This window comes from Macrobrachium nipponense, chromosome 3 (genome assembly GCF_015104395.2).
Source record: "Macrobrachium nipponense isolate FS-2020 chromosome 3, ASM1510439v2, whole genome shotgun sequence".
In the NCBI taxonomy this organism is placed as follows: Eukaryota; Metazoa; Arthropoda; class Malacostraca; order Decapoda; family Palaemonidae; genus Macrobrachium; species Macrobrachium nipponense.
Window position 1 is genome coordinate 125278416 of NC_087202.1, and position 12563 is coordinate 125290978.

Genomic DNA, 12563 nt, shown 5'->3' on the forward strand with positions numbered 1-12563 from the left:
GGGAGGACCTCTTCCCAGCCTCAGCCCGTGGTCGGTCGTGGACCGTCACGTCCCCGGGTAGCCAGCTGTTCGCCGCGAGAGTGAGAGCTGGTCTGGTGAGAGTCGCATCAGCGGCTGTCACCAGTCTTCCGCCCCGTGCCGTGAACCTGACGCTGAGCCGGAACTCGAGAGAGGTCTGGTTCCTGGCTGCACGGAATCGCTGTAGGCGACCCGTAGCACTCGGTTAACCTTACCGGAACTCCCTCGAACGAGAGGCCTTAGCCGGTAACCCTGATGCAGTGGCAGAACACTGACACCAGGCGAGGAAGTACCGGTGTTAGCCGGTACCCCTCTGGTCCCCGTAGTCGTCTTCCTTGCGGAAGAAGAGACGGGCCCCGCTCCCGAAGGAGCAGGAGGACCAGCGGAAGGAACCCTCCCGTCCCACCGAGGTGAGACGGGTCCCGAGAAGCTCCCGAGGGAGACTTCTTAGGAGGGAGGAGGCAACCTTCTTCTTCCTCGGCTGTGAAGCCTTAGAAGTCGAAGGGGAAGAGGCGGCAGCCGACGACGATAGAAGAAGATGAAGACGACGACGACGACACCTTCCTCCTCTTCTTCGTCAGCTTCCTCAGGACAGACGTAAGATCTGCTATCCAGGGCGGAGCCGGGGCTGCTGTAGCCGAAGCCACAGGGCCCGGACGCACCTGTACAGACAGACCAAAGTCTGGGGTAGTACCACCACGAACAGGGGACGACATCAGCAGGTATGGGCATCTCAGGAACAGCAGGCACAGCCAGCACAGCATCGGTAGGGACAGCCAGCGCAGCAACGACAGGGACAGCCAGCGCAGCAACGACAGGGACAGCCAGCGCAGCAACTGCATGGACGTCCAGGCCCAGAATCGCAGGTACGGCAGGCAGCACCGGAAACACAGGGAAGTGGAGCAGCAGCCAGCAACATCCTGGTACTGGCGGCAGGTCCAGGGGCGAGCTCTAGGGCAGCGGAAGTGTGGTCGCTGCAGCGCGGCAACCACGAGCGGCGGCGGCACGCCCCCCTCTCGGTACGGCGAACGGCACTTCACAGCGGCTGTAGGCAAGACTGTTACCACGTGAGGCGAGTACACCAGGTGAGGAGGGACGTCGTCACCTGGGTTGCGTGGTCACCACTCCATGGGTGACCGCAGTAGGCCCAGACATAGAACCGCAGCCCCTACGGGACAACTAGGCACGCCCTGCCAAAATGGAAGGACGCCCATACCTCACCAAGGTCCACCCTCGTGGCAGTAGCACCTGCGGAAATAACAGTAGTAGCGATTAGTGGGGGGGAAGTCCCCTCGCGCGGGGGGGTGAGCCCTCTCCGAACGAGTGGAAGACCCCTAATACAATTGTACATCGGGCACCGAGCGCCCTCCCCCGCGCTCGACGGATCGGGCGAGGGCGGAGAGAACGCCGATAACCTCCCCCCCCCCAAGGGGAAGGGCCATCTGTGGGAGCTGAGCGGGGGGGGGGGGGGGGGGGGGTTCTCGTTCCCCACCCCCGCACAGTACCCATGTACCCAACAACAATATAAGAGCCCGAGAGCAATCGTGCCATCGGCCCGAATGCAAGGGCATAAGGATCAATTCCCTGACTGGGCGGAACTTGAACCAAATAAATATTGATGCAATCAATAATAAGGAATAAAATGAAAATGCATCTTGCATACGATTCACTTCACAAGAATAAGGGCTCGGATCGAGCGCATTTGCCGCCCTAGTACCGAGCGCAAGGGTGAAAGGATCAATTCCTTACCTTTATGGATCAAGGTTTAATGGAAACCTTGATCCATAATGAATTGATGCAATCAAAAAATATATGAAAATGAAAAGACTACTGCGCTTGCGATTTCACTTCATACAAATAAAAAGGGGAAGGATCAATTCCCGGGAATAGCGGAAACATTGATCCCAGTAAACAATGCAATCTCAATAAAAAATGAAATGAAAAAGAACTGCACTTGCGATTTCACTTCATTCAAAATAAAAGGGGGAAGGATCAATTTCCGGGTAAGCTCGGAAACTGATCCAAAACCTGAGTATTGCTACAATCAAAATAATATATGAAAATGAAAAAGAATACTGTACTTGCGATTTCCACTTCCATACTAAATAAGTTTCCGTGCCGAGCGCATTCGTTCGGCAACGGGCATACAGGTCAAAAAAAAATATAAATGAAAAGAGCACTTACTTACGATTTTCATCTACACATTTCCAACCCCATCTACGCTCGGAGCGAGTGCTCCCGCCCTCGCACCGAGCATACACAATACGAGGATCATTCTGGGAAAATGAATTCCCGCACTTACGCCCTTCAGTCCCCCGGCACTCGGGTATCGGAGGGCGTGGTGACACCAAGATCCTTTAATTCACAATTGAATTCATGAAATGATTGTACTTACAATTCAGTTTCACTAGATAATTAGAAAAAGAAAAACACAATCATGCGAAAGCAAACGACGATGAACGCGGGGCAGAGAGCGATGATACACGTCCACACCGCCAGCAGGCCGAAAGCAAAAGTGATTTGTTTACCTCCCAGTCGCGCGGCCGCGCGCCTGTCGGACAAGCAGTTAACTACCGAACCCCTTGTTCGAAAGCTTACGACCTATCCAGCTGCCGCTAGTACCTTCCTATTGTAAAAGGACCGAAGGTTTGTATGCCGTGTCGGAACAAATCATGTACTGCATATTGTAAAAACCTGTAACTATCACATTAGAAACATTGCATTTATCAGAAATTATTTAAACAAAGATACTCTGAAAACACCAACTTGTAACGCAATACTTTCAAGGCTTGACTACTGCAACGTTATATACTACAGTCTTCCTACCTTCCTACTAGAGCCGTCCGATTAATGAAAGGATTACGTCACTGTAACAAAATAACCCCAGCACTAATCTAATTACATTGGCCCACAGTAAAAGCAAGAATAGAATACAAAAAGTTTCTTACAATCTTTCAAGCACTAAAATATGGGGAACCAACATATCTACGAGACAGCTTAAGTTTCTTTAGACCTGAAATGAATATTGTGGTCAGACATGCAAGTGAAGCATATAGGTTATTTGAACACAGAACAAATTGTAAGAGAGGTGAGAAAGCATTTCAACATTGCAAATTTAAACAACAAGCAAATTTAAAAAAGAACTAAAGACTCCTATACAGAGGGGACCTAGGATACTCATGAGAAAACACTGAAAGACAATCATAACACATAGTATAAGAAGCAACTTATATAGAAAACGTACAAGGGCCCGCCACAGAGGGAATCACCCCCATGGAGGACTGGACATAAAACCAAACAAATGAACTAATGAATGAATAGCTGGGCCCAAAGAAATTCTATTGGTACTGATAGATAGGATACTACCACCACCACTACTTGTATATATAACCATCCCATTGCATGTCCATGCATCCACACTACCCAGGTGTCAGCAGCAGTTATGTGTCTGCTAATGTGCAAACCACTTTTATTCTTCACTTCAGTTTTTGACATTACCCATCACATAAATATCAATGTACAGTATAGTACAATCATAATTTTCAATCCCTAGAAGTTTGGAGGCATATTCTGGAAAATTAAAAAACAAAATACCCCTCATTTCCCTAAACAGCAAAGCCCCATAGATGAGAAGAAACCATTTTTATGCCTGTTAGAAAGACAGGGGTCTGTCCCCTCCCAAAGAATGCTTTTTTCTAAGTCATGGTAACAGCATTTCATTGACCAGTAATTAATGCAACTGCACTGCATGTAATGTACAACTGTGCCTTTATTTCCAAAGCAGTTACACTAATACTTCAAATTATTGCTATTTTATATATAACATAAAATAAGTCCTTACACAAATTTCTATGGGTGATTTGGTTGCACTGTGTGAGCATATGCTCTGAAATTCTTCAATGTGTGGCTAAAAGAAGGCAACTGCCTCGGCCTACTACCTTCACGGCCCACGAGTTTACTCCATTACATATAAATGGAACTTGAAAAATTCTGATTTTGACTACAAAGCCCCACTTGGGCCTCATTACCTATCAGTATATACACTAACATCCTAAAGCACTACACATGTACTGTGTATACACTGAGGTAAACTACCCACATACTGTGGCCTCAATTTCTTTCTTCAGTACAGTAATTGTATTGATATTCAGTGCAGTACAGAAATGTACTGCACTTGAAACTGTAATATTATATATACATATACATTTTTCAGCATGTGTATTTGTGTATATATATACACACTCATTGTGTTAAGGTAAACAACTCACTAACTGACTAACTACTCCTTATCCATTCTCATCACATGTCTGAACCATCTCAAACCTTGATATCTCAACTTATTCTATTTTCCAGGAGATGGACGCAACGTATCTCAGCAACATTCACATCTGTAAGAGAATAATCTCACTGCACCTTGCCTAAGAACCTTAACACTATGTAGTCACACTCTGTCAAAATCTGCTGCATTACCATCATCACTGCACACTTCATTACAATGCTGGTGTAAAATCCCTGGGCCACTTTCCATCTAGACATTCTGGACGATGCCTGATATGCTCAATAAAATACGTACTAGCACTCTTTACAACCCAAATTTCTATTCCACAAGTGTGCCAGATAAAATATTACAAATGATCAGCTTACTTTCTAACTAGTTCTTACCTGAACACCAAGCTTGGCATTAGCATATAACTTGAGAACGTCTTCTCCACAAGTACTTGGTTCTTGTAACATAATCATTGCAGCCTGAAAAGCAAAACATCCACTTATGCAAAACCAAACTCTAAAAGCCATGATACAGTATTCATATAATATAAACGAATATTCCAATAACACCCTAACTACCATCCATTGCTAATGAATAGATGGTACATAGATGCAAAAGGGGGGGGGGGGGGGGGGGGAGGGGGGGTGGGGGGGGGGGGGGGGGGGGGGGGGGGGGGGGGTGGGGGGGGGGGGGGGGGGGGGGGGGGGGGGAGCATGCAGGGAAGGACCAACTCTTATAGTGGAGCATGGTCATAAAACGTTTAAGAACCACTGGTCTAAATAATGCCACTGGACAACTGAAAATGATTGTCAAGTAACAGTTTATACTTGAAAAAGAATGCATGCTAAGTTATTTCAGCAAGCAATTGCAACAACAGTCTCCTTGTTTAACCCTTAAAAGGCGAAGGGGTATATTAAAAATCTTCTTCTGTGTGCCGAGGGGGTCTCGGAGTGAGCGCGGAAGCGGAAAAAAATATTTTTTTTTAAATCACAGCGCACTTAGTTTTCAAGATAAGAGTTCATTTTTGGCTCCTTTTTTTGTCATTGCCTGAAGTTTAAATGCAACCATCAGAAATGAAAAAAAATTTTTATACATTACATATATAAATAATGCGATATATGATAGCGCGAAAACAAAATTTCATATATAATTGTATTCAAATCAAGCAAGCTATGTGCAAAACGGTTAAAGGTAAAGAGTTAATCTTTTTTTCGTTGTATTGTACACTAAATTGCGATCATTTTGGGTATATAACCCATTGTAAACGATAAAAGCACACGGAGAAAATATTATCACAAAATGATGCATCAATTCGTAACGAGCGGACGTAACAAATATTTTTTCAAAAAATTCACAATAAATCAAAATATTGTCTAGAGACTTCCAATTTGTTTCAAAATGAAGGCAAATGATTAAATATTACTATACTGTAAGAGTATTAGCTTACAATTGCAGTTTTTGACCATATCTGACGAGTTAAAAGTTGACCAAATGTCGAATTTTTTTATATATTTTTTACATATATGCAATTATTCCAGAAATTAGAAAAGCTACAACCTTCAATATTTTTCGTTTTTATTCTAGATAAAATTGCGCACATTTTCATATATAAAACTCTATGAAATGCCTAATATGAAATGGAGCAAATATTCCGAGAATGCGACATACGCATTTCGGAAATTTGTGGCGGAGAATCCGCGCGCGGAGGGAAGGAAAGTTTTTTTTTTTAATTCACCATAAATCTAAATATTGTGCTAGAGACTTTAAATTTGTTTCAAGATGAAGATAAATGACTGAATATTACTAGACTGTAAGAGTTTTAGCTTACAATTGCGTTTTTTGACCATTTCGGTAGAGTCAAAGTGGATTTTTTCTGTTTATCGTGATTTATATGCAAATATTTCAAAAATGAGAAAAGCTACAACCTTCAATTATTTTTCGTTGTATTCTACATGAAATTGCGCACATTTTCATATATAAAACTTTATGTAACGGCTAATTTAAAATGGTGCAAACATTACCACAATCGCACGTATGATTTTTTTGGAAGAGTTACCGCGCGGACGTAAAGAAAATGTTATTTTTTTCACAAATTCACCATAAATCAAAATATTGTGCTAGAGACTTCCAATTTGTTGCAAAATGAAGGGAAATGATTGAATATTACTAGAATATAAGAGTTTTAGCTTACAATTACATTTTTTGACCATTTTGGTAGAGTCAAAGTTGACCAAAGGTTGAAAATTTGTCACTTATCATTTTTTATATGAAAATATTTCAAAACTGATAAAAGTTACAACCATGGGTTGTTCTTAGTTGTATTGTGCATGAAATTCCGCACATTTCCATACATAAAACTTTATGTATCGGCTAATTTTAAAATGGTGCAAACATTACCACAATCGCACATATGATTTTTTTCGGAAGAGTTACCGCGCGGACGTAAGGAAAAAGTTTTTTTCATAAATTCACCATAAATCGAAATATTGTGCTAGAGACTTCCAATTTGTTTCAAAATGAAGGTAAATGATTAAATATTACTAAAATATAAGAGTTTTAGCTTATAATTGCGTTTTTCAACCATTTTGGTAGAGTCAAAGTAGACCGAAGGTTGAAATTTTGGCACTTATCGTTATTTATATGAAAATATCTCAAAACTGATAAAAGCTACAATCATGAGTATTTTTTGGTTGTATTCTAAATAAAAATGTGCACATTTTCATATATAATACTCCATGTAACGGCTAATTTAAAATGGTACAAAAATGATGTCAAAGTGACGAAATAATTTCCGAGATGTGTCACCGATACTTTTTAGTGCGGCAAGAAAGAAATTCGCGCTTGCGCGCCTGCAAAACGATTGTAAACAAAACAACACCTTGATCCGTGAACTCCCAGCATCCCCCAAGGCGCGTGATTCAAGAGTTTTTGGCTGATAGGCCTATAATATTTTTCCGCAAATTTAAAAAAAAACTTTTGTATGTCGACGTAAAATACATCCAGTCAGCACCCGAGAGACAAAAAATGTCGACGTAAAATACGTCCACTCGGCGTTTAAGGGTTAAGGAAAACTGTTGTCAAAACAAGAGAAAAAATTGTTTACAAAATAAAACTTCATAAAAGTTTGAAAAATACATACTTTACCGTGGCCTGCTCCTTCGCTGAGAATAATCATATTAAGAATTAAATGGTAGCCTTTAAAATGAAGTTTAGGAACAAGATCAAACTGTCCCTCTACATTAATTCGTTTCCACTCTACAGTTGTCAAGGCTTTGATCCCTTCCATCGCAGGAGGCAGAGAGGAATAACGAAGGCGTATCAAGGTTGCCATCTGCAATATAAATTCACTGTCTTAAGTGCTTAACTTCTCTACAACAAGGAAACATTCCAATTAAGTAATGGAATGGGAGCTATCAGGTTAATCAACACTGCAAGGAAAAATGAGAGTAGAAAGGTTTACAAGGCTCAACAGGAGGATAACTTCACATTGTTATTATTATCATTTTATAAGAAGGATTAGTTTATCCAGACCTCTGAGCCAAATAAAGGCTCTTTTCGGCTGGTTTTCAGGAATTAATCCCATAAAAAAAGAAAAATCAGACTTTATTTAGAAAACTGGTTTTATTCAAGAACATGATGATTCTATTAAATAAAAAATCTTTTCCTTCAGCAAGAATACCTTTTAATATTGGAATTTTTATTGTTCATAGCTAACAAACCTGAGGTCCTAACTGCCAACTGGAAACTGGTTAGAAAAAAAGATTGTAAAGAAGGAATCTGTGGCATCTGGCAACTTATGTGTACGTACTTCCACTTACTATCAAGTAACCAGAGGGGATCACTCAGATTATGGAAGTGGGTCTATAAATCAACTAAAATGAGGAAAATTTAAATGTTCATTCTACAAGGTATCAGAAGAAAAACATTTACAGCACTAAATGAATAGGCATTCGAAGTCAAGCAAATCTCTTTGCATCAAAGAGATTTGCTTTTATTATAAGAGCCACTCTTACAATAAAAGCAACAAATTTCTAACAGCACTATTGAATTCATAACAATTTAAACATGAAACTAAGAACAAATGAACAAGGCCAAACAATGGAACCCTCTTATTAAAGGAGTTAAGGCAGCCTGGGAAGGGAAAGGGAAAATTTAGCTATGTTTACTAATCTCAAAAAAGGAAATGGATGCTGCCATGCAGTTGTCACAGACAGTACTAATTACACTAATAGATCTGATTGTTGCTAGCAATAACACTCAAGATTCAATTCACACATTATGAAAATATCCTAAAATTTACTTCACAAACATTCAAAACCATCCAGAGTCCTCCCAAAGGAGACCTTCTATGATCTCAAATTTGAAATATAGAAAATAAAATTATGTATAAATAGATGAAACAAAATTAGAAATGGATTCAAAATAATTCATTAATGAGAAATTACATAAAACAACAAACAGAGAGAGAGAGAGAGAGAGAGAAGAGAGAGAGAGACCTTACCTTACAGACCTTACATCTGTTCGGGTTGCCCCAGGTCCCTCAGTGTGAGGCACCTCTAGTGTCTACCAGAGAGTTGCTAGTACATCTTCCGGTATATTTTGCATCTTCCAATCTTGGATGGTCTGGGATGCAGTTTAGATATTTGTCGAGCTTATTCTTAAACACATCTACGCTCACTCCTGATATATTCCTCAGATGAGCTGGCAACGCATTGAATGAACGCTGCAATTATCGATGCTGGTGCGTAGTGGATTAATGTCCTGTGTGCTTTCCTTATTTTTCCTGGTATAGTTTTGGGCACTATTAATCTACCTCTGCTTGCTCTTTCTGATATTTTTAGTTCCATGATATTTTCTGCTATTCCTTCTATCTGTTTCCATGCCGGCTGAATTATCATGTAGCGTTCTCTCTTTCCTATAGACTATATAATTTTAAGAATTGTAGTCTTTCCCAGTAGTCTAGGTCCTTAACTTCTTCTATTCTAGCTGTAAAGGACCTTTGTACACTCTCTATTTGTGCAATATCCTTTTGATAGTGTGGGTACCATATCATATTGCAATATTCAAGTGGACTACGAACATATGTTTTATAAAGCATAATCATGTGTTTCAGCTTTTTCTTGTTTTGAAGTGCCGTAACAACATTCCCATTTTTGCTTTACATTTTGCCAACAGAGTTGCTATTTGATCATTGCATAACATGTTCCTATTCATCATCACACCAAGGTCTTTAACTGCTTCCTTATTTGTGATGGTCTCATTATTAGGTCCCTTATATGCATATAGCTTTCTTTCTCTGTCTCCATAATTTATTGATTCAAATTTATCAGAGTTAAATACCATCCTATTTACCTCTGCCCAATCATATACTTTGTTAAGGTCTCTTTGTAGAGAGAGAGAGAGAGAGAGAGAGAGAGAGAGAGAGAGAGAGAGAGAGAGAGAGAGAGAGAGAGAGAGAGAGAGAGAGAGAGAGAGAGAGAGAGAGAGAGAATGTGGAGGAGGTGTTGCTACCCAGTTCTTTGCAAAGTTTTCAAATAAAATAACATAAAAAACCCCAGTTGTCTAGGTATTTCAGTTCAATGCATTTCATCCTGGCAACCACCTCCTAAGTCTTCATCTGGACTTTAATACCTTGACAACCAATTGGTGATGGCAAAATTTGTAGCAGAGAAGCTATATCATCTGCCCTTCCTGACTCAAGTTCGTAAATACTTTTGATCACACTCTAGAGCCTAAACTTCTATAGTTGACTTCATGGCAAAGTCCCAAACTTAATATAGCCAAGAACCCTCTGGAGCACCTTTCACCATGTCTTCTCAGGCGTCCACTGCTAACAATCAATAGGACATTCTTCTGTACGTGACCGAACCCCATCATTTACCTGAGAGAACCATAGTTTCCCAAGAATATTGATTTCCATGTGTCATTCTGAGAAACAAGTTTCAAAAAACAGTCTCTATTGGTCAGCCTCAGAGTTTACAACACATTGTCAGATGGTAAAGTGGCACTGGTAAGAGTTTGAGTTCATGAGAACAAGATGCTCTCAATTCAGGTACCTAAAGGTGACAGTGCAACTTCCCACTGTATAAGAGGATACATTTGTTCCTTGGAATCATTACTTTTACAGGGCTAAGTGTTGCTCTGAGGGAGGACTAGGAGGAATGAATCCTCTTCTTTTACCTCTTTCATAAGTTGCAACATAGAAACAGGGTTACTAGCTTCTGTGTCTCACATATATGATTGTCTTGTTTTTTATCTGAATTAGCTGACAATTATATACTGCATTACGAACTTCATACTATCTACACATTACCTTAACCCCCCTTTGAGTTGCTAGAGCCTAGATTCCTGACCAAGTGCTCTCCTGGATCCTTCACCCCACCATCACCACTCAGGGCATTCAGCAGCAGAGTATGGCTTACCTGAAGTGTTTCTGTAACCATTACCTAACCTCCTTGCTGCTTCAATCAATAAATATGTGAAATCCCATGAGATCTACATGAGCTTTATTAATAAGGTTTCTTCTTGGCACTTCCCATTAATTAAAATTAGTCTTTACTTTACTCAGAAAAGTCAACTAAGATTCTAACACAATCATTTGTCTTCTCATTTCCAAGCCATAGTTGAAGCGAGTGACAACAAACTGACCAAGTTACAACTTATTTTATTTACTTTGATGCCTGCATTCAACTAGCAAAGTTTTTAATACTTACTCTCACATATTTGTCAGATATGTTCCTCAATAGTTTTTATTCATGAATTGTATCCCACATAGTCAACTGTTGTCTTCTGACAATTCTTGCCATATTAGGCTTCACAAGAGCAAGATGCAGCACCAAGGCAAGTGAAAATGATGTTTTTATAATAAAAATGACAAATTTTTAACTAATTTGTATTTTTCATAACTAACAAACCTGAGTTCTTAACACTAGGATTTACTAGCGCCAAGCTGGAAACCGGTAGAATTAAAATTAAACGTGAGATCCAGGGACTATTGGCATCTACCAGGTCACGGGGCATGTATAACCAGAATGCCCTTGGCGTCCTGTGACCCACCAGTTATATTTCTAACCCAGTTTAGACTGCTAGAGGGGTGGTTCAAGGCGGGCCTTTACCTGTTAAGACCTCAGGTTTGTTAGTTATGAAAAATACAAATGTTAAAAATTTGTCATTTGTTCATATACGGAACAAACCTTCGGTCTTAACATTAAGATAGACTTACTTATTGGAGGGAGGTAAGTCTCTATAACTGACTGGGAGTTTGCCACCTTTATCCATTTCCGAATACTAGGGGAATTCCAAGAGAATGGACTATGAACCTAGAACCAAAGATGTAAGCGAATCTATTGGTTTCCCTCACTGGGTGCTGATACCATTCTATGGTTTATACATTATGGGAGAACAGGGAACCTTCCCTTCTCATAAAACACTCTTGTCCCTTGCATCTGGATCCACCCTCACCCCTCTCTTCCCTATTACCGAGAGGAGTGTGTTGCTACTGAAAAGTATACTATACCCTAAGATAACTATACAGTATGGCTGACCACCTCACCTGCATCTAGTCCGTTCCAGCATATGATGGTACTCTCCTTCATACTGCCCATAGGTAAAGGAGTAGAAAGAAAGTAGTAAAGAAAAAAGACCAGTCATCCCATTCATTCTACTTTCATACCATCATCTTAGACTAGACACAAACTGACCCGCCAGGGGTACTGGATGAGCTATATCACTTGTTGGGCTGCCACCACTGGACCCAAGGAAAAAGTGTCCAAGGATCTATGGGCAACATCTTTTAAATAAAATGAATGAAGTGAAAGTTGTTTGGCGTTTCCAAACACCAGCTTTCAGAATTCTCTCCACTGACATATTCTTTTTGAATGCCAAAGAAGCACTCAAGCCTCTGATGTTATGAGCTCTAGCTCTCTCCTGGCTATTTGACCCCCTGTCTTCTGTCATGTAGGCATTCCTGATCATATTCCTGGACACTTCCTTCTTGTTCCGTCCTGTACTTACGAACAACCTCCGGCACCCCGGCCTGAGGTGCCTTGTCCTTCTTAAGTACTCTCTTATTACCCTGACAGGGCACAGAAGCATCTCATCTTTGTCATTGTCTAAAAAGTATACCAAGGAAGGTATGGAAAAGGAGTCGAATCTGCCGTCCATTATTGCTAGGTTTTGAGTCTTGGCCACGAATTCTGGAACAAACTCGAATACCATTGACTTCCAACCTCTTGAGTGCTTTATGATATATGACAGGCCATGTAGCTCCCCCACCCTT

General features: G+C 40.7%; 1 protein-coding gene across 1 annotated transcript in view; it reads right to left on the reverse strand.

The window, feature by feature from the left end:
- Nucleotides 1–12563, reverse strand: part of LOC135222044 (uncharacterized) — a 261893-nt gene that overhangs the window by 173146 nt on the left and 76184 nt on the right. Inside the window, exons 7-8 of the mRNA XM_064260178.1 lie at nt 7425–7616; nt 4681–4764 (exon numbers count right to left, since the gene is read on the reverse strand). Coding sequence (XP_064116248.1) covers nt 4681–4764; nt 7425–7616 — 276 coding nt within the window. The remainder of the gene's footprint in view (nt 1–4680; nt 4765–7424; nt 7617–12563) is intronic.